This window comes from Apteryx rowi, unplaced genomic scaffold, assembly GCF_003343035.1.
Source record: "Apteryx rowi isolate R43461 unplaced genomic scaffold, aptRow1 scaffold_343, whole genome shotgun sequence".
Classification (NCBI taxonomy): Eukaryota; Metazoa; Chordata; class Aves; order Apterygiformes; family Apterygidae; genus Apteryx; species Apteryx rowi.
Genome location: NW_020449897.1, coordinates 50,255 through 75,243, shown reverse-complemented (window position 1 = coordinate 75,243; position 24,989 = coordinate 50,255). Strand labels below are relative to the sequence as shown.

At 52.6% G+C, this 24,989-nt stretch overlaps 2 protein-coding genes across 8 annotated transcripts; both read right to left on the bottom strand.

Annotated features, from left to right (window-relative positions):
* Positions 1–1,164: 1,164 nt before the first annotated feature.
* LOC112969362 (extracellular serine/threonine protein kinase FAM20C-like) lies at positions 1,165–14,494 on the bottom strand. Of its 2 annotated transcripts, XR_003254703.1 has the most exons (11): positions 13,608–14,494; positions 11,854–12,029; positions 11,673–11,751; positions 10,834–10,926; positions 10,202–10,317; positions 9,491–9,671; positions 9,060–9,169; positions 4,250–4,331; positions 4,002–4,061; positions 3,521–3,867; positions 1,165–1,240 (listed from the first exon to the last, which is right to left on the bottom strand). XR_003254703.1 is itself a non-coding variant. In XM_026072596.1 (10 exons), exons 1-10 carry the CDS (start codon positions 14,084–14,086, stop codon positions 3,609–3,611), a joined length of 1,635 nt encoding a protein of 544 aa, XP_025928381.1. In that variant the 5' UTR covers positions 14,087–14,494; the 3' UTR covers positions 3,007–3,608. The 2 variants fall into 2 exon arrangements, 1 of the variants encoding a protein (XP_025928381.1); XM_026072596.1 differs by lacking the exon at positions 1,165–1,240 and having other exon boundaries at positions 3,007–3,867.
* Positions 14,495–19,999: 5,505 nt separating this feature from the next.
* DNAL4 (dynein axonemal light chain 4) lies at positions 20,000–24,005 on the bottom strand. Of its 6 annotated transcripts, none has more exons than XM_026072587.1 (5): positions 23,957–24,005; positions 23,094–23,363; positions 22,437–22,660; positions 21,514–21,597; positions 20,000–20,290 (listed from the first exon to the last, which is right to left on the bottom strand). In XM_026072587.1, the coding sequence occupies exons 3-5, from the start codon at positions 22,506–22,508 to the stop codon at positions 20,126–20,128; spliced, it is 321 nt and encodes a 106-aa protein (XP_025928372.1). In that variant the 5' UTR covers positions 22,509–22,660; positions 23,094–23,363; positions 23,957–24,005; the 3' UTR covers positions 20,000–20,125. The 6 variants fall into 6 exon arrangements, with proteins under 6 accessions (XP_025928372.1, XP_025928371.1, XP_025928373.1 ...); XM_026072586.1 differs by having other exon boundaries at positions 22,437–22,657; XM_026072588.1 differs by lacking the exon at positions 23,957–24,005 and having other exon boundaries at positions 22,437–22,657; positions 23,094–23,194; positions 23,315–23,420.
* Positions 24,006–24,989: the final 984 nt, after the last annotated feature.

The following is a 24,989-nucleotide window of genomic DNA, read 5'->3' as shown; positions in this document are numbered from 1 at the left end:
GGCGCGCCGGGATTGCTCTCGGTATTGCAAAATGCCGCGGCTCGGCGGCGGTCCCGTTTCGCCGGCACCGGGGCCCGGGGAGGCGGGACGGAGGATGAGCACCACCGCGGCCCGCCGCTTCAGCCGCCCTTTTTCATCACCTGTCTGGGCAGGGAGCTGCTCGGCTGCCCCGGCATGGCCGGCTGGACGGGGCGGGGGCCGGGGGCCGCCCGCGGCGGCGCCGCGCACGAAAGACACCCGCCGCGGGGCCTGGAGCGTCGCCGCTGCGGCGGAGCAGGCGGGAGCTTGTGCAAACCTCCAAGCCGCGGCTCTCGACCTTAAGCAAGCAGCGTCCCTCCCACTCGAGGGTTGCTAAATATGACAGCGCCTTCGCAAAGTTTTGACTAGAACCGCTCGGCTTTGAAAGGGCAGCAGAAACCAGCAGTGCGTGTCTGAACCTCCCCCAGGACAGCGGCAGCCCCTTTTTCTTAGGTAGTCGGGCGAAAAAAAGGCGTTTAAAAAAAGGGTTAAAAAAACAAGCGGGCCAAAGGGGAGTAACCCGTTGCAAAACAGAGCCTAAACCTTTTCCTGTTTGTTGCCATTGGCTCAAGTAAGATGGTTTGTGCCATAAAAGAAGCCTCTCGGGCACGGCGGCCGACTTTCCAGCACAAAAATGAAAGTGGCCCGTTAGCATTCAGGAGGGCCCAGCGAGCAACCGCCGTCCTTTCCCCTCCGCCACTGTTGCTGCAAAGAGCCAATTCACCATGAAACCTCAGATGCAAAATGTCCCACAGGCCTGTTGTATAATGAGCACAGATCCCCTTTGTCTCTTTTTTCAATTCTAGCCTCGTTTCTGCTTCGGTCTAAATCTCAGTGTGCTTCTTCTACCGCTCTGCGGATTCGGCTGCCAGTGTTTTATCTGTAGTTTTTCCACCCTTTTCTAAAGCTTCCCTTGATTTGTTTACTGACTAATTTGGTTAGAAATCCTCTCCCTTTCTCGATGGTGCTTTTTGTTTCCTCATTCGCTCTTTTCTCTCGCAATGCTGACACTGATCCTGCCAAGCATTTAATTCCCTGGGTTTGAGCGTGATTTTTTGTATTTTTGTGCAAAGCGTTTTGCTGGATCAGGGCAGGCTCCCTCGATCACACGGCTGAGTCACGGGGGCTGGCGGTGATCCACCATGCTGCCACTCAGGGTCCTGCCGAAACTCAGTGCCGCTGGGGAGGGTTCCTGGCTCTCCAGGACGTTCACATTAAGCCCCTGTTGGATGACACAGAGACTTAGTGCTATCTGCTTACGGTGCTGCTTCCTGGGGCAATGGGTGAGGAAGCCCTAGCTGATCTCTGACCCGTCTCCTTCCTCTGTCCAAACGTGTCCTCAAGGTACCAATGGCTTGACAACGACAATGGGAAACCTTACAAAATAAAGTGTTCAAGCCTTATGAAACACTACGTGCAGCCTGGCTGCGCCGGCAGCTTTTCCCTCCTGTGCTTCCTCCCTTGGTGAAGCCTGCCAGTGCCAGGAGATTGGTTCCTTGGGTTTATTATGGAGAGCAGACACCATGCCAGCACCTCTGCATGGCCAGTACACCCAACCAAAACCCCATCGCGATGAACCAAAACTGAGCCCTCAGCAGCTGTTAAGATTAGCATAGGCGGGAAATGCAAACTGCCCATCTCCTGGGGGTTGTCTCTGCTGTAAAGAGCTGGGCAAACAAGCTGCTTGCTTGCAGCCCGGCTTTCCAGCCTGGAGCTGCAGCTCCTGCTTGGAAGCTGCTGCACATGAAGGAGATGCTATAGTAGCTCCAGCCAACATTTCCTCCTCCTCCTCTGGCCAGCTGGTGTGCATACAGAGCTGGTGGCATCTGCAATGGCAAAGGCCATGAAGGTTCTCGCATCCCCCAGAGTCACCAACCRAGTGACCCTTTCCCCGTACAGGTTGACCAAACCGGAAGGATTTGAATTCCCATAATCTCATGGGGTAACAGTCTCCAGCTCTTCCTGTGTGCTACTGCCGTCTAATCATAGCAATGGCCAGGCTGAGGGCACCTGGCCCTGCTGACATAAACCTGCTGCAGATTAACTGCCCCTGGAAGGATTACAGGATAACCTAGGTGCTGAGCCACTGGGCACTAAATATGGTGCAAGGCCCTGAGTAAATCTGCCCCCCTGCCGGCACCACTTCTGCAGGTGGGGAGGGAGAGGGTGACATTTCCAGGAGTGGAGGGGGAAGGCGGGTGCCAGAGGGGAGCAGGGCTGGTTTCTCTTTGCTGTGTGGTTGGGAGCACTGGGTGCCAAGTCAGCGTAGCCGGTCCCTCACCTCCTTCTGGGCCAGCCCTCCTAGCAAGTGCCCGCTCCTGGTGTTTCGCAGCGTGTCGAAGCCGGACTGCCTGCCCTGCCCAAACTGTCCCGGTGACATGGGGCACAGGGGACTGACTGGGGGCCGCTGTCACCGTTAAGCTCAGCTGAACCATGTGGAGCAATGGGAACCCAGCGGTGATGAGGTGAGGGAGGCTGACCTCAAGGGAGGCATGGGGGAAATAAGTCCTCCTCCTCCTCCTGTGTCAGGGTGGCGTTTTGGCTGCTCAGCCTCGCTGCTAGCAAATTCCCCAGGCACTTCACAACAGCCTGCAAACCTCGCCATGCCCTGCATTTCCCAGGTCGGGTAAAGTGACATGGCCAAGGTCAGGCAGAGGGGCTGCAGCAGAGAGGTGAGCCCAGCCAGGCCGGGGTGGTTGTACCCATCACCCTGCTGCCARCCCCTCCCTCCCCTCACGCACCCTCCCTTGGGCAAGGCAGTCTGGCAGCCCTTGTGTTTCTAGCAGGGAAGAAAATGCAGAAAAGCCATCAAAAAGAGAGAAGCAGCTCTGATTCAAAGAGGCAGCCCCCGCTTTCCTTCGGTGTCTGCCTGTTCTCAGGACAGACCTGATTTGGGACCTTCCACCTGCCGAATAGTCACATCTGCTTTATTTGTATAAAGGAGCACCCAGGGGACCCCAGCTGGGATGGGGCAGGTCTCTGCTGGGTGCTGTGCAAAGAGGTTATAAAAGGCAGTCCCTGCCCCAAAAGAGCTTACAAACTGCCTGCATTAAATGTCAAATGGAGGTGGTTTGTGCTGCGGACAGACACTGGAGAAAGGCAGGAAAAATTTTTACCCTTTCCTAAAGGGGTTTGGAGAGATGAAACGACAGGTCCAAGCACACAAAGATAGTCTGCGACTGGGAAAACAGCCCCAGCGGGCAGGTCCCCAACTGACGTTTTATCCATTAGGCCAGCCTTTTTATTTAAATAATCTACCCCTCTCAGCTACCTGCTTTGCCACCACACTTCCCCCAAGCCCTCTGTGCATCACYGAGCTGCACTGCTGGCACCAGGACTGCAGAAAGCCAACGGTATGTGGGGCTGGAGATGTGCTTCAGTCCCAGTGTCCCGGCGCCCTGCCCCCAGCCTGGGCCCACCCGCTCTCCTCTTTCCTTCCCCAAAATYGCCTGCCCCTTCCTGGGACAATAAATGCGGAGGCCCCACACTGCAGCCCTCAGACCTGGCCCGTGGGACGAGGCGCCGGCACCAGTTCCCCCATGGCACTGGCTCCAGTGGCCGAGGAGGCTCAGGGTGGCCGGCTGCCCCCATCACGCAGGCGTCCTCTTCTCCCGCTCCCGTGGCCGGGCCGCATCGTCCACCACCACGTCCTGCTCCTGGCCGGCCTTGGCCAGGCACTTGCCCACCGCCGCCAGCACCTTTGCCAGGCGCCGGTCCAGCGCCCGCAGGTGAGGCTCGGCGAGGATGGGCGCCAGGCGGTCGGAGGCCAGTGCCTCCCGCAGCACGTCGCTGAGCCGGTACGGCTCCGTGGCCAGCAGCTGCAGGCGCAGGTAGGTCGACTTCTTTATCCTGGCAAAGGCGAGAAAAGGCGCCTCAGCTGGACAGAGGGGCGATGACCACAGCACCCCATGAGCGGCGCTGTGAGCAGCCTCTCCCGCTGGAAATCTGGCCCAGGTGAAGGGCGCAGCGTGGGAGCCTCTTACCTGCAGCACTGCTGGAGCGGGGCCAGGATGGACATTTCGTCGTGCGAATGGGTGCCAAAGCTGGGGGAGAGAAACCCACCGGCAGGCATCAGGGTCCTGCATGGGCCAGGCAGCACAGCCCTGTGTGGCCCCGCAGCGACGTGCCCCAACATATGCAGGGGGCTCTCATTTCAAGGCGAGACCCACAGCAGCCCCCCTGCCCCAGCTTTCTCCCCCTGTCGGGATTGCACGGGGCCCTCCTGCTTTACCCTCGGCCGTTGTCCAGGTGAAGCAGGAAAGTGTCGTTCCCAAATTTCTCAAAGGTCTCATAGTGGTGCCGGTCCATGTTGCCTGCAGCGGGGAGAGGAGGTGGGGATAAGGAGAGGGCAAAGGCAGAGGGGCGGATGCACCGGGGAAGGCACACGGGACCACCACCCTGAGCTCCAGGAAGGGGGCAGGCACTGAGGGCACCCTGGGGACTCCCTGCTGGGAACGGCCCGCTCAGTGCCGCACGCTCCCCCTCCTCTGCAGAGCTCTGCTGAATCTCTCTGAGCTCCCACATGCAGTGGGCTGGGGGTCTCAGAGTGGCTGCTCTGGCTGTGCCTGTCCAAGGCAGCAGCGAGGAATGCTACAGACCAGGCCAGGCGTGTTTTTCAAAACAGCTACTCTCCGGGATCAAAGAGCAAAAGACAGAACAGCTGCGTCTTTTTTTTCTCCTGATTGACCCAGCTACACTGGCAGGAGTGCAGACGTGTCCCTGTGCAATACCTAAACTCTGGTACAGGCACACCGATGCAGAGAGCAGCCTGCCGTCTCAGCCTGACCCTTGCAGGTCTCCTTCCTTTGCCAAAGCTCAGCACAGAAAGATATAGTTTCTCACATCTCTCAGGATTGCTTCTTGTTCACAGCTGACCTCATGCTCCCTCCCTCCGGGCTCAGCTCTGCAGCCCTTTTTTAGATGTGTGTCTCCTCCCATATGCTGAGCATGGCCTCCTGTCCGTCTCCAATCCTGCAAGTCCTCGTCCTGCTGCGGGATCATCCACCTCCTTCCTTGTGGGCGAATCGTTCGTTCCGATGGACGCCAACAGCACCATTTCTTGGGATGCAGACAGATGGCCCCTTCCTCCTCAGACGCTCTTAGCAGCCACAGTTTTGTGCCATCTAATGGAGTTGTCTTCTCTACTGCATCAAACACCCGCAGCTCGGTTTATCACATTGACATCCCGCTGCTCAGCCAGAGGCCTTTGAAACACTAAAATGCTGTTGAAGCAAGACCGATCTGGCTGGGAACATCCTCAGCTCTAAAACCATCTGCCAACAACCAGCTACCCAGAGCGACAAAACCGTTAACCTGTTCAGCATCAGCAGGTCATCTATTTTTGTAGGAGGTGGAAAAAATGTTAGTTTGATCACTCTGATCCCCTGCACATGCTACACAGCTCTTTTCAGCATCATCTGTGGGTCACTGGCATATCTGTTAGAGCAGAACAACTTCACCCACAAACACAAGAGCCTCTAAAAATGTCTTCAGCTCTCCTCCTCCTACTCTAGCCCCAAATTCATCATCAGATGGCCAACCGGGACGTGGAAAGAGGGAGCCCAAATACACCTCTGGTGAGAAAACCAGTGGGACCAGCATCAGGAGTAAGGACCAAGTGATGTGTTTTAGCCTCTGGATGCATACAACGCTTGTGCCATGACAGCGGGTGCCAGCTCCGTGCCCCCGCTGCTCCTCAGCGGCACCAAAGTGGGACTTTTAGAGCAGTTTTTTCTCTATGAGAGAAAAATGTCTATGTGAGGAGGCTCTGTAACTGAGCCATGACAGTCAGTGACTGCACCTCTTTACATGCCTGATGGACATGATCTACTCCAGCAAACATCTGCTGTATAAACCTGCCCAAAGAGAAGACAATTAAGCTATCATTAAGGTCCATTTTTCCTGATATAACAATGACCACCCTAGAGCTTGCACCTGCTCAACAGTTCTGAGTAGGAAATTGCTTTTTGTTTAAATCTGGAAAAGCTGCGATTTACCAGTAAATGAGATGAAGGGCCTGGAACTACCCAGTGAATGAGGCCGAAACAAATCCAGCAATCAGACAGGGGCAAGCCCCAGTGCCTGTCCACGCACAGAAATGTAACTCAGATCTAGAGACGGCTGAATGCTTTGCCATTTGCTTAATTGTCTCAAGGGTCACAGTGAAGGCTAGAGTAAGGATGTAATGAGGACTTGGTAAGAGCCTTTGATCCTGAGGCACTCATAAGAAGAGGCCTCAAGACGTTTTCAAATGACAGTCTAATTAAAGCAAACGATGGCATTTAAAAATGTTTTTCTGGAGAAAGGATATTTGACAGGATGGCTGCAGCTCCTAAGGGCTCTGTGAGAGAGGATTTGTATACCTGCTAGGAGTTTGCCTCCAATTCTGCTGGCCCCTGGAGAACCCAGTGTAGGGAGAAAATACGAAGAGAGTTGTATCTGTTTTCTCGCACCTGGCTGACAGATTTACAGGGTGGCAGCTTCAAGACTGAACCCTTACCTGAGTGACATCAAGAGAAGCAACATCTGATGAATTCTGGTCTGAGGCATGGACTAGAGGCAGCAGAAACCTACTCTGCTCATCTCTAGGACACTAAAACTACCTGTCGGGACCTTTTGCAAAGTAGGTCTGAAAACTGCCAGATACTGTCAGCAGTTAAGAAAAACAGTTCTGCATGGGGAGGAACTGCCACCAAGGGGACAGACACAAGAAACCTGGTTGCAGGTACCAAAGCAGTGACCAGCCTTGTCGAGGATCCAGTGGCCAGTGCATTACTGGCCACAGTGTGGTTAAGCGAGGATCATTGGCTTACTGGACACACCAAAGGATCTCCAAAATCCTTAGAGATCTTTAATTGGTCAAAGGCCAGACAGGGCATGGCCTTCCTGGGCTGCAGAGTGAAGACCTAAAAAAACCCTACACATCTTATCTTGCCCAGCTCTCCATGCTCTTAGCCACAGATCTGGGTGTTGGGACTGGCAGCAGCATGGCTGTCCCCGCTGCAGGGGCTGGTGCATGGGCCACACCAAGCCATGAACGGGGATGAGAACGAGGGTGCCATCTCCCTCCTTCTGCTGCCCCAGACAAGGATGGGGAAAAGGGTAGACGCGAAAGAAAAGCAGTTGCTGGTGCAAGACACAGGCTGAGAGTTGTGAGTGCCATGSTGGTGACAAAAGATTGTGCTCTGGCTCTTCAGGGGACAAGTGCTGGGTCCCTTTAGGGTGTCTCCAAAGGGGCATGCCAAACACTGATCTCTTTCAGAAACCTTGCCCCTGGTTTTTGCATTCTCCCAGGGAAAGCATGTTAGAGAGACATCCATCGTCTGCTGCAAAGCCCTCATGAGCTGGAGAATCAACACTCAGCCATCTGCTTCAGGGAGCAAACCTCAGCTCCAGGACCAAAGAGCTGCATGGGCAAGCAGGGGTAGCTTGTAGCAGGGCAGTAAAGGGAGAAAAACATGTGCTGGGGGCTCCCAGGGAGAGTGAGATAGTGCGGTGCCCAGAAAAACACATTTACATGGTGCTGTCTCCCCAAAGCGTACCCGGGCGTTAGCCTTAGATGGGCTGTAAGTCACCCAGATTGCAATCTGCAATCTGCAATTGCCCAGACAGCAATCTGGGCAAAAATAGAGGCCAATGGGTGACAGAATGAAAACCAAAGGCTGGGAAAGAGCACGGAGGACACGTCTAAGGTGCTCATTTGTTGGTCTAGGCTGCATGGGGGACTTGGAGCAGACACTTGAAGGCCTCCAGCCATTCTCACTGCAACAACCATGGCAACCTGAAAGCTGTTAAAGGACAATAGCCATAAATGGAGCAGAAGTAATGCCAAAGGCACCAGCAGCAAATCGGCCACATTGCTTGCATCAGTGACGAAAGATAAGAAGGGAAACTCTCYGAGTTACATAACTGGGTGGAAAAACTCAGAGTCAGCAGAGAGCGAATGAGCAGTGATGGTGCCAGGCCGCACAGATTCCTGTGGGCACAGGGCACCGTGAATGGCACGGAGGCAGCGTGCTAGAGCAGCTCCACAGCCAGCTAGTGGGTTATGAAACAGAAGAGGTGAGGGATGAGAGCAGGAGGGAGAAAACAGCATTCACTGGGCCCAAAAAATATCTGTCATGTGACTCTTCCTTGGGCCCGACACTGTGAAGCTGCACAGCGCCTGCAGGAAGGATCAGCCCCAGCCTTGAGCTCTGGGGATGGCAGAGAGCTTCACAAGATGCTCAGGGAGCATCAGGACTAGCAAAGCCTGGTCTCCCAAGGGTCTGTGTCTGGGAGCACGGCTTGAGGCACTTCCCATGTCTGCAAAGTTTAATAGCGATCTCTCCAGCRCAGATTATCAGGCACAGCACAACATGGGGTTTGTCCATCAGTTTCTGCCCTGGAGGCCTGAGTGGGGCAGGCCTTTGCTCTTGTTTTGCTAAGAGCATAGCTCTGTGCAACATACAGATGAGCAATGGTTTGGTCAACAGCAGTGAACCTAAGAGAGATATGGAGCTACTGGAGCAAGTCCAGCGAAGGGCCACAAAGATGATTAGGGGACTGGAGCATCTCTCTTATGAGGAAAGGCTGAGAGAGCTGGGCCTGTTTAGCCTGGAGAAGAGAAGGCTGAGGGGGGATCTTATCAACGTGTACAAGTATCTGGAGGGAGGGTGTAAAGAGGATGCGGCCAGACTCTTCTCAGTGGCACCCAGTGATAGGATGAGAGGCAATGGGCACAAACTGAAATGCAGGAAATTCCACCTGAACATAAGAAAAACCTTTTTACTGCAAGAGTGACTGAGCACTGGAACAGGTTGCCCAGAGAGTTTGTGGATGTGGAGTCTCCATCCTTGGAGATATTCAGAAGCCATCTGGACAGGGTCCTGGGCAACATGCTGTAGGTGACCCTGCATGAGCAGGTGGATTGGACTAGATGATCTCTAGACTAGATGATATGAGCCTTTTGGTCCAAGGGGTCCTGAGTAAACCCCCAAGCACTGGCATGGCAAAGACAGGACTGAGGGCCAAGCTGGGAGAAGAGGGGCACCAGGACTCACCCATAAGGAAGTCAAGCACGGTCATGTCAATAAGGTCAAGGAGGCGATGGCCTCTGTTGTATGGCGGTGTCTCTTTCACCTGAGCACAGTAGTTGGGGTTCAGCTCCCACCTGTGAGCAGAGGTTGAGACAGGGTGACAAGGATGTGAGACCAGCCATGGGGAGGCCTGGGCAGCCCCCTCTTGCCCATATAGGGGCAATGCTCCCCAGCATCCTTCTCTAGCACCCACCTTCCCCCAGGTGCAAGGGGAGCAGCCAAAGGTATTGCCCAGGGCTCCGCAACCAGCACTCCCAACCTAACCAGCTTCCTCTCCTCTCGCACCGGCAGTCACTCTGCCCACCTTGCAGTGCTCCTCTCTGGCCACCCCTGCCTAGTGGCTGCCACCTCGCCCCCCCCCCCCCCGGGCATGCTCCCGTTGCGGAGCCACTCACTCGGCCTTCTTGCTCTTATGGTAGGAGCGTCGCCAGGGGCTGCGCCAGGAGCGGCGTTTGGCCAGAGTCTTGTCGGGCAGTAAGGCTGCCATGGAGCCCTCCAGCTGGTCCGGCTTGCCACACAAAGCATGCTCCGTGGAGCAGTAGTAGGAGCACTCGCCATAGAAGCAGACATTGCCAGCTGCGAGGAGGGGATGGGGGAATGGGGAAGAGCAAAGGTTGCCAAGGAGCAGCTCTTTTGTGCCACCCTTCTTGGCAACCTCAGGACATGCATGAGGAGACTGGAGGAGAGGGCTAGGAGGGGTGCAAGTCTGCTCTCCTTGTGCAGGTAGGTCAAGTAGGCGTTTTGGTGGAGGAATGGTGATGGCAAAGTGAGGATGCTCTCTGTGCTGTGGCACCCAAAAGCCTCTGGCTAGGGAGACAACCTGGGAGCCACCAGGCCACATGCACCAGGTAAAGTAACTGGGAAAACATCCTTGAGGAGAAGAACACCGAGGCAGGGTACCTTGTGGGAGCTGGAGCACCTGGGCAGGTGACTGCTGCCAAGACGTAGTTGCCAAAGGGACAGTTTACCCAGATGCATGATGACCACAGAGAGCAAGTCAGAAGCATCTAGCTCCAGATGTGCTCCACATTGGTAGTTAATCACAGGCAACATGGGGAAGGATGGGAGCAGGCAAGAGGTGTGCCCTGGGGGCATTCCCAGTTCACCTGGGGAGATGAAGAAAGTCTTGGCCAGTTTCTTGTCAGTTGTGATGTCACGAATCTCCTGTGTTATATTCACCAAACGGCCAGAAACTGGTGGGATTCTCCGGAAATCCAGGATCCTTTGAGGAAAGAAAACCACACAAAGGACACACCAAAATGCAGAACTTTTAGAACAATTTTTTGAAGACTGAATCTATTTTTCACACCAGGTTACTAAGAACATTGGGAAATACAGGTACCCCTCACAACCGACAATATGATGAGGTAGAAGTGGAGTCCAGAGGGAATTTCTCTGGTACTTTGCTGTCATGGGATGGCATAATTAGATGCAAAGTTTGCATCCTTCCCAGGAGGCTACAGACACTGGTGAGATTGCATTCATTGGAGAGAGTATGCTAGGCCCAGTGGCCTTTGAACTAGTTGTCTTGGTTGGGGGCCAGGTTTCTGACCAGATCTAGTACAGTCACTCCTAAACTCCTGTGAAGGTCAGCACAGCAGAAACAGCCAGACTGCCCCATGAGGAATAATGGAGCACACTGTGTTTCAGGCCAGCAGTGGGGTAGAGTTGACCCCAGGCTCATCCCCACATCAACAGGGCCACACATTGCAGCTGATGATTTCTGCTCAGGACCTACCTGTCCAGGTGAAAGGCTGCTATCTCTGCATTGTGCCGCTCAAAGTCTGAGAAGTAGAAGAAGTCAACGGGGGTCTCCTGGTCCCGGGTCTGCCTGAAAGGAGAGGGAAGGATGAGGAGTGATGGCCAAGGACTGGGTCATCCCCTGCTCAACCCAGACCTCTCAGCCTGCTCCGAGCTTGGTCTTGGTCCCCAAACCACCCTTGTGCTGTGTCACCGGTGATGCAGCCAGGCTCAGTTTCTTCCAAATGTGCCCTGCTAGGTGGCATGGCCCCAACTACCCAAGCCCGGTCTCCCTCCTGCTTGGTGACCCCATGTGGCATGGGGCCATGTCCCTTCGTGTCCTGAAGGCAGAGCCCATGGCAGACTGCAGTCATGTGACCCTTGCAGGGTAGTGAACACATGAGGCACCCCCAGATGTGAAGGGAGGAACTGGGAAGCGCAGAGACCCCCCCAACCCGCAGCCCCACACATGCATTTTGGGTGCCCTGCAGTCCCTCAGTGTACAGCCTGGTCCAGGGCAAGGAGGTGGTCCTCATGGACCATCTTCTTCTTTCCACCACTGGAGGTCACTACCCCATCACAAGCGGCACCCAGCCTGCCTCAAGCACTATTAGGGAAGGCGAGATCTCGCTTGTCCCAATTTGGGGGACTTCAGCAAGGCAGACCACAAAGCAATGGTAGTTCCCCTGCTCCCCCCTCTCCCTCTGTGGGCTCTTTCTGCTGCCCCTCACCAAATAATGAGACATTGCAGGAGGACCCCAGGTGAGAGAGTACAGGGGTTGTGTCTGGAGGTTATCCCTGGCCTGGTCCAACCATTCCTGGTTTGACTCTACTCACTTCATGGGCTTGAAGAGGGCCTGCCCATAATTCGGGAACATCATGATGAGTTTGAGCTGTGTCCCACCAGACTTCTGGACTGAAACAGGGGACACAGGGATCAGTGCGGAGAGGGAGGTGGATGGGTGGGCAGCATTGAGGGAAAGCAAAGCGGGGGGTGGTATGAGAGGGGAAGCGGTACCTGAGCTGACGATCTTCAGTGTGGCCAGGTCCTCAATGAGGGCGGGCGTCAGGGGGTTCTGGCGAGGATACAGCTCATAGCGGTTGATGCCGACATGGAATTTGAGCCAGGCGGGATAGGTGTCATAGGCTGTCTTCCCTGTCGGAAGGACCATCTCGGCTTTACTGTTGCTGACCCTGCAGCCCAACAGCCACCACCACCCCCAACAACAATGACAGGGTTTAGTTGGGACAGGATGGGCCCGGCATCCTCAGGCCCTTCCCAGGGATCCGGCCCCCAGGGGCCACCTCAGCCCCCTCCCGCACACCAGAGGGCAAGGAAAGGGCTGGATAAACCCAGCACCAGCCCTCAATTGTGGTGAAAGACCCCCTGCCCTGAGCCCTGGCTTCTCCAAGATGCTCCTGGTGGCAAATGGTGTTTCGGAGCAGACCGCACCGATGGCCTCAAGCCCTGCAAGCTGTCCAGAGAGGCACTGCAGGACGGGGCTTGGGAACCACCGCCRAGGCTTCCCTCACATTCCCTGCAGGAAGGCTTCAGGCTGCTTGTTCTCCCTGCTTTCCCTAGCAGGGCAGCTAGTCTAGTTGCATTTCCCCAAGGGGTTAGCGCCAAGGAATATGCACTTGCCTGATGGAAACAAATACTCATTCATAAAACAGCATTAGAAAAGCAGGGGGGTCCTAGCCATTTCTTGGCACCATCCTGAGCTCAGACCCTCAACATCCAATTCACCTTTGATGGATTGGATCAAATACCAAACACCCCTGGTTTCTCTGGGGGCATGAGCTCAACTTATTGCTATCTCCTTCCCTGTGCCTCCTGTAAATTTGCATTTTTCCTTGCATTCAGAGGGAGTTCCCAGAGGCTGCAACAGGGTGTCCAGCTCCCTCTGTGCTGGTGCCCCACTGGCATTGCAAACACACAGGCCAGCCCAGGGCATGTGTGAGTCAAACCGCATCTCTCTCTGGGAGAATGCAAATTATGCCCCAATTTCAACAAAACAGATTCATTTCCCACAATAATTTACAGACAAGGTGGTCCTCTGAGACAGAGCGAATGTCTGTGGAAAACGACTCTGATATTTTTTAGTCTCTCTCATTCTTAGCGGCTACCATGTTTTGAAGGTGCACTTTCCATAAGGAAGCTGCTACTCATTATCAACAATAACTCTTTTAATGTCTTCCCTCCTTATTAGAGGTTAGTAGTACAGTGATAAAAATAGGCACCCAGCAACAGTGAGATCACCACACGGCAAAGCCTAAAGAGGTCAGGAAGTGTCCTGTGAAATGCAGGACAGAAAYGATCTCATGATTAGAGGTAATCTACATTTTGGGATTTGCATTTCCAGCATGAGATGGTTAGGGGAGAGGGATAAAACTGGTTAGAAATCTGGAGAGGAGAGTTTCCCATACAGAGAGGGACTAAATATAGCCTTTGCATTTGGGAAAGAAAGGAGAGGAGGAGATGGCCTAAGAGATACCATACATGATATAATGAATAATTCAAGACTCTCCTTTGACTTTGTCTTGTGCTACATGGACAAACAGACTCCTCTGCAGCTTTCCAAGGTAGCAGCCTGGAAACTCAGGGCTCAAATAGGATTTGAGGCCCAAGAGCAGATCAGTCAGCAAATAGGGTCAGTCCAGGGAGGGATGCTGAGCTATGCAAGCAAACGACTTGATTGATCCCTGCCATTTGTCCCCCCAAATCCTGTCACATACTCCCAGAAGAATACAAGGTGTCGGCAAGCTCCTCACCATTCATCACTCCCACTGCTTCTCAGGCTGAACTTCTCCATGGGGTTGACGACAAACAGCTTGTCTCTGTCTGTGACCTCTGGAATTGGGATCTTATAAAGAGGATGCTCAAAGAGTGCAGCCAGTTTTGATCCCTTGGTCCCCCCTGGATTCAGATCTTCGTGCTGGTGCTGGATCCCCCGGTCTCCATCCTTTACTTGTGGCCCCACTCCCTGTGGGTGAGAACTTTTCTCCAAGGAGCCGTTGCTGCCACTGAAATCCTGAAGGATTCGCAGGCTCAGCTTTTTGGGGCCGGCCACCAGCCGGCTGCCTGCTGGGATACCCAAGGCTTTTGCTGCTTTTTGATCACAGCTGCAGGACCTGTGAGTGGAAGGGAGAGCCAAATCCATTGCCAGGTGCATCAGGAAGGCCAAGAGCAGGAGAAAGAAGAGGCCAATTTTAAACTTCCTTTGGAAAAGTGTCTGCAGCTGGCGCCGCATCCTTCCTTTCCTGAGATACCCAGCAAGGGGCAGGCACCAATGTGTGGCTAAAAGAGAGTCAATGCGCCTGCAGCCTCATCTGTCCCTCTAAGCAAAAAGAGGAAAGAGGTGTCCTGGATTTAGACCATAGCTGCAAAACCCAACCGGTGTGAAGGGGCCAGCAGGCAGAATTGCAGGAAGAAAAAATCTGTCTCCACAGTGCCTTTTGGAGTGACACCGCTGGGCCGGCAGCAGGACAGAGAGAGGACAGGAGGTTGCAGTGGGGTTTATTGGCGCTGATAAGGGACGAGCTGGTGGTGCCAAGGTTAGAGTGAACGGGGCAAGTTCCAAATTGATAGCAACAAGTGGCTTTGTGACAAGGATGGCCACAGATAACCTGTGCGCCGGAAAAACCCTGGGTCCCCTGCACTGCCCCATCCCTCTGTGCACTCACCAAGATAGGTCCACAGGACATTTCTGGACATAAAGGCCCAAAAGCTGTTCTGCCCACCTCTGCGACATGCACCCTGCCCAGCACTACACAACCCCATGCAAACTCTGTTTCTGCCCCCTCCTCAAACACCTCTACACCACTTCCCATGCCCAACACATCAGCTAGGCTCCACCACATTTCTGTCTGCACAGTTGTAACCCAGGAGAGACTTTTGCTCCCACCATGCAGCCAAGCTGATGTTACCATCCCCTCCAGCTATACAAGGTTGTTGGTACACAGCCCCCTTTCGAACACTGCTCAGACTGCATAAATGAAGGACTGACATTGCTAGGAGGGAAAAGCTGGGTTGGCAGCTGCCTGTTGGGGTGAGGTACATGAGCTGGGCTGCTCTAAGGACCTCTGAAGTGGGTGAGGGGAGCCTGGCAGGCAGGAGTGGGGAGGCTGCTGGGCTGCCTTGGGGATGCTGGAGGTCAGCATGGAGGTGCAGCAGCTGAGCTGGGAGTGGGACCTGATGCTGGAGACATCAAGGCAGTGCTGCAGGGCTGGACACGGGTGCTGGGAAAGCTGGCATGTAGCATTTACTCCATACCTGCCATTCAAGCTGCTTTATTGCTACTGAGTTTTCCGTTGTAAGAAGCAGGGCAAGCATGAATCAGGAGCAGGAAAGCAAGTGGGGCCATACGTATGCCTCAAATAGGATGGCTGGGGAGGACTGGCAGCTTTTGGAAGGGAACGTTAGCTCATTTTTACAAGAAAATCACCTTTCCAGTGAGATACAGGGACACAGAGCTGGGTTGCCCAGGCAAAAACAGTAGGTGACTAGGAAAGGAGGGAGCTTCAGATTTGTTAAGGGATAAAGAAGTGTAGGACCACAGGGTCAATGCAACAAGCACTGGACTTGGACAAGCCTGGGGACCTTGGATACAAAGTTGGAGGTAACATTTTTCTCTTTTCAGTTTCTCCAGTAGCAGAGGATGCAGGAAGAATGTGAAATCCTGCCTGTCAGGCAATCCATGATGTGTATCTGGAGGCAAGTGAGGAAGGGGTAGGAGATCTGGCTGGCAGGAGGGGGTACGTTGGAGACCCCCTCCTCTGTCACAGGTCCTGCAGCACGCTCCTGTTCACGCCACCCTCTCCCTGCACACTCTGTGACATGCTGGGCCCCCTCCCACGGGCACACACTGGGCAGGCATGGTGAGAATGCCGCGTTCCCGGCTTGCCATGTCCCATGGTGCGACAGTTGCCTGGTAACCGCCTCCGGCTGACACTATCGGCCGCCCCAGATTCAGCCAACGCTGTTATTTCCTTCCCCTCATGTTGCGCTAACAACATGGCTGATAGTAACCAAACCCATCCCATCCCCCCTCTCATCTGAGGGTAAATGCATCCCTCTCTGACTGCAGGTGGTGCTTGGAGGAGGAGAGCTTTCCAGCTCGGCAGGCGATCTCACAGCCCTGCAGACAGAGCCGGGTGAAAGGGAGCAGATGGCTTCCACACAGAAGTGAACAGAGCGTCTTCCACAGGGAGGCTTGCTGGATTCAGTCCGGATGTACTTTTTGGAAAGGCAGTGCCTCGGAGGGGTTGTGGCTGGAACACAATCGTTAGGTCATTGCTTAGTGAAAACATGTGCTAATCACTTGCATCAAAGGAGCTGGGCTCAGCTCTGGGAGCAGGGCCACAGATTTCTTTATTCTGGAGCCAGCTTGGGGACAGAGAGGGGGAGAGGGAGACCTCCCTCCTTCCAGAGCCCCAGAACTGGCTCCAAAGTGGGCTTGGGGGAGAAAGGGGGGATAGAAAGCTCTCTCCCATGTCCTAGAGCCTGACTGAGACAGGTCTGTGAGGGAGATGGCCTCCCTCCTTGTCCCAGGGCTGATGTGTGCACGGGGACTCCACCCCAGAGAACCCCCAGTCTTATCTCCACTGCTTGGATTGAAGCCACCCTTCTGACCAGGAGTCCCATCCCCATGCTAAGGGGTTTCACAATCCTTGCCCCAGCACTGATTTAGCATCACACTGGAAAGTAGAGGAAGAGGGAATAGATGGGGCACTTGCCACCCTTATCACTTCAATGCCAGCATTAAATATTAACCATAAGATTTTTCAGCGAGTCAGATGCAGGCCTGCAGCGACAGGAAGGAGATGGAGAGCTTCAAAGCCAGCCCTGACTGTCTGACAGCATGGCAGTGTACCTTGTTGCCATGACATCATCGCAGAGAAGCAGTTGAATTTTCACCTCTTTCTTCCTATCTTCCTCCACTTCCTTCGTCTTTCTAGCTCCTTCCCCCCTTTCACGGCAGGTTTGAGTCACCTTTGGGATGGAGGAGGAGCCGTACTTCCGAGGCCATTTCCATTGCTGGCACAGAATCAGACTCCCTGCCGCACAGTCCGACGTCTGATAATGATGCTGCCCATCGCCCCTCAGTGGGGGAGTAAGTCATCACAAAGCGCAGCCCTCTGAGCTGGTATCACAGCACTCCAGTTTTCTGGGTCGGACAGATAGGAAGGGTCATTCTGGCTGGCACCAATGCATCACCCTAAGATTTTCATCTCCTTTTCCACATCTGACCAGCGTGGTGCTTTGATGAGTAATGGCAGCAATATGCAGGTGGCAAAAAATAATATAATAATAAGGAAAAAATAAGAAGCAGGACACCTGTTGCCAACTCCCCCAGCTTTTTGCTGAAAATGTGTAACGTGAAAACCTCTAGCAAGCTGTGGAAAAGACTGCACTTTTGACTGTTTCACAGTCAAAAGCAGATAGGTGCCRCAGGCCCCAAAGCATTAGCTGCAGAAGGGATACTTGCAGGAAAACATGGCAAGACAAGGGACCGTCTCTGATCTGTGTACTGTATTTCACTGTGAATCGCAGACATGCCTTGAAGTCTACAAGTTCCACAATGAAAGAAGGGTGAAAGTCACTTTCTGTAATACATGGAAGCCAGCACAGCATGATTCAACTTGCAAAGGGCAGTAACACTGATCTTAGTGAATACTTGCCTAACAGCAGGGGGCCCTGACTTACATAGCTGAATTTTGGGAAGCTGAGGTTTATATTTTTACCATATAGCACAAATGACATGACAGGACAGGCATACGAACCAGTTAAGATGGGATGGCTCTTCTGTGGTAACTTTTTGTGGGAAAGCTATTGCCCTTGGAAATAGAAATAGCCTACCATGCTTCTATGAACCACCTTACCCTCACCTTTGAGGAGTTACAGTGGAACAGCTGACTTGCTGCAAATTCGCACCTAGTTCACCTCAATTTGTTTGCACGTGCATACTTTGAGAAAGCTGAGAACCGACCAACATTTGCCCATTGCAGATGCAGGTCACAAAGACATTAGTTTTGCTCAGCTGGCAGCCAAACAGATAACAGGCTGGCAGCAGGGCCAAAAGATTGCATGTTGAGGTAAGCAGCTCCCTCTCTCTATGATCATCTGCAGGTCAGCATGACCCTGCAGAGATGCCTGTGACCAGCATGTCTGTGCACATGCACACAGCAGTTAATTATTTATTAGTGTGAAAGAAGTGTGATTAAACAGGCTACAGAATTGCTGAAGATCATCACCATGCTCCAGTGTAGGGCATTTCAAAGACACTGGTTCTACCTTGCACTCTGGACCTAGGAGTATAAAACAGAGAAGATGGCAAGTCTTTGAACAGAAAACCAGTTTCTCCCCCTGCCAGCTGCAGAAAGTGCTAGTCAACAGTGCTACCTTCATTTTAAAGGCAGCTAGTTGAAGTGAAACAACAAAGTAATCATCAAGAGTTGCAGAAAAAAAGAGAGCTCACAGAATTTGGACTCTTCTACAACACACAATGATGCTGGCACCACGGTCCATTGCACAGGGCAGATACCCTGGTTCCGGATACATTATGATACCAGTTAGTGCATCCTCCCTACCTTGCAAATCCCTTCCCATCTTATCGGCAAGGAATTATGTGAGAGGATATAGGGCCCAGCCAGCACAGATGGTCCAAATTTGAAATCCTTTCTAGTCATCTTCATATTATTCAATTCCTGACTTATGGAAGAGCCCCTGACATGCTGACTGCTTTCCAAAGAACGAAGAAAGGACATCTCTAGCATCACACTGAGGTTAGCAGAAGGAACAAAAAGAATTGTAAACCTCGCTACCAGTCTGATCCACTGCAGGCAGTAATACAGAAGTGGTCCTCAGGAATTGAACTATGGACAAGCCTGGGACCTCCCATAAAACATGAACAGTCAATGGTATTGCTTGGTGGCATTCTCAGAAGAAAGTCTGAAAATCAAAGGCGGCACAAATGCCAGACTCTAAATGGCAGATGAGGCACACTGACTGGGCAGAGCACACAGGTACCCTCCCTTACCGCTACTCAGATGGATGTGTGGACAGAGGACTTTGGTCAGCAGCATTTTTGACCTGGCAACTGTCCTAGGCATCATGACTTGTGCTGGTGAAAGGAACTGCACAGGGAGGATGAAAGTACTTCTGTTGTATCCCAGAGTTGCCCAGGAAGCAGCATGTGGGGTGAGAGCTTGTCGCTGGCTTTTGCCTGAGCTACAGCCATTGCTTACTTATTCCAATGTTTCCTGAATGAATTACCTTTTCTTTTTTTCTGTGTCCCCTACTTCATTTCATTTTAGAATATGACAAACACAAAAAAGGACATTTTACTATTTTTTATTGTAAAAACACAGTTCCCTAGATTTATATAAATATGACATATATGTAAAATATAATTACGTTCAACTCCATCCTCCAACACTGACAGCTTTAAAAAATGAAACAGGCTAAAGGAATGCAAGTCCAAAAAGACATTAAGTCTCTGATGACCAAGTGATATCTCACGACACCCCCAAAAACTGACAGAGAGGCAATCAAGCCTTATGAAGAATTCTCACCCACTCCCCAGACATCATCAGCTGCCTGTGTTTTAATGCTATCTCAGTGTGCAGTGGGCGAGAAAAGAGGGGGTAGTTTGCATAGCAACCTCCTACACCCAGGCAGCTCAGCTGCCGCACCTTCCCAAAGCAAGCAGGGAGGGGTATGCTAAGTCTGCTTCTCTGTAGCTAACACCTCCATAGATAACCCAAAGGGAGATCCCTTGACACAACCAGTTCTCCACGGTCATCTTAGGGAGGAAGAAAATGCTGTTAACATTGGCATTCAGAGGAGAGACAGACATTGGTCAGAGCCATACCATGCAGTAGTGGGGAAGGCAGAGACGAGAGAACACAATGTGGAACAAGTGGGAGGAAAACACAGGGCTAGATAGCACCTTTTCTCTTCTGCCTCCCCCTCCTAGTGCTGCTGTATGGTTTTGTAGTGTCTCATGAGTTACCTGTTTACCACCTCCTTCCTGCTTAGACTCAACCACCAAGGAAAGAGACACAACCAGATGAGATATTCCCTGGACAAGGACGGGATAGCTTAGCACATACACACACACATACACACGCACCAACAATATGTATCCCATGGGACTGGTACGTCAGTATGAAAAAAAAAATCTCAAAGTTTTACTATTAAAAATAAAGCCCCGCCTCCAGATTGTACAAAACCTGTGAAGAGAAGGAAGAATCTCTTGTGTGCAGCAAGTCTGGGATGCAGCCAGATGTCACGAGCACTTCCAGACACACACAGCCAGGCTGCCACCAAAGAACATGTATAGCAGATTCTTCACCTCGTGAGTGATCTCAAAGCCAAAACCTTCCCCAATCACCACATGCCAGGAGGATCCAAATTTCTTGTCCATCATCTCTTTGATCATCTTGGCAGCACTCTGAAGAATAATGAGGAGAGTGTAGGATGAGGCAGAGCAAGCAGCGTGCTTTTATGCAAAAATCCCCCAACTCTTCTCCCTTTAATGGGCTACTCAAGCCATAGGCAATAGGTATGGCAGCTGCACTGCAGGAACTGGAAGCTCCCTAGAGCTATGCTGAAGTGTAAAACAGGCTACTGTGTTTTCAGCAGCCTCCAACACAGCAAGCAAGAGAAATTACAGATCTAGATGTAGTAATCACTTCTCTTCTCATTCACATCAATGTGAAGCAAGAGTTCTCTCTTTGATGATGACGGAGTTATGCTGGGTGCAGCGAGCATGAGAGGAGATTCAGGTCACTAAGCTGCAGCTATTTTTACAGGAGTGCGCTTTTTTTTTTTTTCCAGGTAGTTACCAAAACACTGAAACTAGGCTGGCTTTTAAAAGGCCTGCTTCTCCCAAATCATGCCCTGTGTGAGCTAGAAAAGGAAAGAGGAAGATTTTGCAGTGACATATGGTGTCTCAGCTAGGATGGGACAGAGAAATAAAGCAAAGCTTTATAGCTTTGCCTTGTTCCGGCACAAAACTCTGCTGGCAACAAGCAGGCTGTGCCTTGCCCAAGGAGCAAGGTGTGTGTTCCTTTATCTTTAGTTCTCAAAATTACAGGCAATCTTTCAAAATGCCGTAACTTCTGYACCACCCTCCTGTTTATATACTCTCAGCAACTTCATTCAATAGGCTGAAAGCTGAGAGGAAAGACTTAACAGACCATACCTGAAGGTTCAAAGACTTTAATTTGCTCACCCCCAAATAAGAGTTTCTTCCCCACTCTGGTGAGGATGGCCCTGCTGAACACTGAAGAACAGACTCACACTTTGGGAAGGGCCCCTTTTCACACAGTTTTGTGCCAAGTCCTCAGGACAGAGGGCATTTTAGAAACCGTAGAAGCATGTCATAGGTCAGGCAGGATCAGGAGGGAAGTGAGGTTTGTGAGCTAAGTGACTAACCTCCACTCCCTGTGCTAAAGCAACATGCTATTACAGATCTTGCTGACAAAGGGAACCAAATGTGAGCCTCTAGCCAAGCTGTCTTTGCTTTCTTCTGCCCTGCTCAGTGCAGAAACAGAGGAATAGGTTGACAGTGTCTGACTCTATCCTGTCCTACACCCTAGCTCTGCTCCTGAAGATTCCCCAAGCTGGTGCTGCACTGTCTGAAGGCCAGCCTAACTGGAATTTGGCTAGTACCTCGTTGTTGGTGGCATATTTCTCACACGCCGTGACACACAGCTCCATAGCTTCCACACGCATCTCCTCTGGCATGTCCGTGTGCTGGAAAGAGCAAACAAGCAAACAGAGCTGAGCAAAAATAAAAGCTAGACACAAGACAACAGTAGGCAGCCCTTACATCACCCACGCTCTAGCTGGGCACTAGGGGGGATGGGCAAAAGGAAACTAGCCCACGTGACTTCTTATGTCAGCTTCAGAGGGGAGAGCATCACTAGTGATGTCAGTACACCAAGCATCGCCACTGTTTCAGAAAGAGCAGTAAATATGAAAAAGACTTATTACCTCATAATTTATCCATTCTTTCCTTTGTCCCAGCTGAACTGTTCTCTACCTAACACCAAGACTAGCATTAAGTAAGAGCAGCTTAAAGGAAGAGATAAACACATTTGTTAGTTTTCTGTTATAAGATGAAGGGAATGAATGTTAATACTACTCCAACTGTAGTCCTTAATTATTACTATAAGCATAACAAAGAAGTCTAAATTACATAGCCTTTTCCTCCTCTTCTGCTATCTGACAGGCCAGCAAAATCTTTTACCTCAGCTCCTCTAGAAAAACAAGCTGCACGTAGTACCCTGAACACAGGGGAGGGCTCCAAAGGCAGCATGTTCAGTCCAGAAGGAGATGGATCACAGAACAACTACTTTGCCCCGGGCTTCCTCTGGCTGACAGGAGGAACAGTAGCGCTAATAAATTTGCTTGGCAGAAGTCAAGGACAGGGAGAAAGCAGTGTGATGACTGGGATCCTTACACACGACTATCAGTACATACTTACCTTCTCACAGCAGCCTGGCAGAGGGAGACATAGACTAGAAGAATGAAATAGAATTTCATATCTGTATTTTAACACCGGTAAACATGCAACCCATCCGTCTTCTTACCCTAATCAGTGGAAAGCTGTGAAGTCTTTTATAATCAGCTTCCTCCTTTTTCCCCTCCCCAGTGTCTGCCATGGTCCTTCCACAAAGACCCTGGAAAGGGGTGGAGGGTCTGCCTGGGGCCCAGCAAAGTGCTGCAGTGCAGGCAATGAAGAGACACAGAACTCTGAGGACACAGGCAAAACAGCTTCAGGAGGAGCAGAAACTTCTTGGTCCAGAGCACACTGCTTAAAAAATAAAAAAAAGGAAAAAAAAGTCAGGAAAGAGAAAGTAAGCTTTGAATTACAATGAAAGGCCAATAACATTATGATGAGAATATTGTCCCTACCATCTCAGTTAATTACTGTTTCTCTGCATCTTTTTCACACACCATGCACTTAATGAGCTATCTTACAGAATATTAATGCAATCCAGTTTTAAAAATGTATCATTTTCCATAAATGAGACTTCAAGAACACAGCACTTCCCTCGTGCTGGATTGGTACTTCTGGGAAGAGTCAAGTCAGGATGCACCAAGTCAGGATGCTACTTCCCACAAGCAATGAGAGAACAATATATCAACCATTACCTCTAGCATCTAATTCCAAAAGGATTTTCCCAGGACACGCTACTATCTGCAAGAGTTTCAAAGGGTGTTTGATAAACAAAGGGTAAGTGTACCTTAGGAATATGGTTGGTGTACACATAGCATGTCAATGCTGAACAGGAATGTCTTAGTCTGTTTTAGGGCACTTCCTCCTCTCTTCCCCAGCATTTGTCAGCTGCGAAGGACCATATCAGATAATGCTGGACCACTGTTCCAGGCCTATTTGCCAGCTAGCCTCTACCTGGGCAACGCAGAGGCCCAGCATTGCCTGACAGGCAAATTCATAACATTTCACCATGGCCTTCTGTTTGGTTCTCTCATCCAGGATAAAGCACCTTCCTCTCCTAATCCAAGAAGGCAAGAGTGATCATACAGTAAAGGAAGAATAGAAAAAACACACTGCAAGTGCTTACACCAAGTGTGCAGAGTTGCTGGCCAAAGCAACAAGTCCAGCAGACTACCATTTCTCCCTCAGGGATCACGGGAGTTCTGAACAGCCGCAACCACAAACCGTAAACCGCACGGGGCGGAAGAGCCGCCGGCCTGGCACGAGTTGGCCGCAGCAGGGCAAGCCCAGGCAGTCGCTTTCACGTCTGGCTTCTCCCCCGGGGCGCCAGACCTACGCAGGCCTGGGGGGCTGCCCGGGGGGAACCGGCGACGGGCCATTTCACCGGTGGAAAGACACAGGGGGGCGGCTGCGGCAAGACACGCCGCAGGGGTCAGAGCCCCGGGGAGAAAAACATAGGACAGGCCGCGCGCGCATGCGCAGGAGATTCCCCCCCCCCCCCCCCCCCACCGACGCGGCGCAGCCCGCTGCTCTCAGTCCGCGGGGGCCTGAAGGCCGCAGCAGGGAGAGGTCCTCGGTAACCGGGGCGGGGGAAGGGGGAGCGCGACGCCGGGAGGGCGAGGAGGGGCGCAGGGAAGGAGCCAGCCTCACCTGCGCCGCCGCCGCCTCAGGCCCGGTTGCTAAGGAAGGAACCGTGGTTGTCGTAGCAACCAGCGCCGGAAGTCCCGCCACCCCGCCTCCCATTGGCTGGGAGCGAGGCGCCCAACGCGCGTTATTGGTGACCCGCGTTGCCAGGTGACGCAAGGGGGCCTTGGGGCAGCCGGGGTGCCCTCAGCGCGCCTGTCCGCAGGGGTGGGGCGAGGGTGCCGCCGCTCCCCTGGGTTCCTTGTGGGGCCGGGCCGCCCCCCGCAGCGCCTCCCCGGCAGCTCGGGGCTGGGGCCAGCGCCAGCGCCGCCTGTCCTGCCGCTGCCCCTGAAAGATGGCGGCCGCCCGTCCTGCGGCGCGGCGCTGCTGTCCGCGCGCTCGTGCCGGGGCCCCCGGCCCCAAGCCGGGCCGAGATCACCCCCCCTCCCCCCCCCCAAAAAAAGTGTGCGGAGCCCTGGCTCCGCCCCCGCGGTCACAGGGGCGCCTGGAGCCTCGCTACCCATGGGGCAGGGGTAGGGGTACGGGTGGGCCCGGACGGGCCGCGGCGCCATTTTGTTGGTGTGGGCCGGCCGCGGCCCGCCGGCTGTGCGGCGGCTGCGTTTGGGCGGCCGCGGCCTGCTCTGTGCTCGCAACGAGACCATCACTTTGGGGAYGGTTACGCTGAAGCGCCTTCCTGCCTTCTAGGGGCTGGTAAGGCCGGCAGCTCATGGAAACACTTTTCAAGTAAAGCAGGGCAGTTCTGAGGCCCTCTGATGGTGTTTATAGTCATGCTGAGGTATTTTTAAATGTTTGTCTGCTTTTCTTCTTTCTCACTTGCTTAAAAGGAGAAAACCTAATATTCAAGAAGACGCCTTCAGCAACAGTGACTTCTTTGGAGAATCTGATAGCGCTGCTTGTAGGTCGACAACCACAAATTGATAGTGCTGAGCAGAGCATGGGCTGAAAGGCCACTCAGTATATTTTTTTAATTTGATATGTATCAGGCCATTGCTTATGAACCACCAAAAAGTGGCATTTGAGAAAGGACTTACAGGAAGAA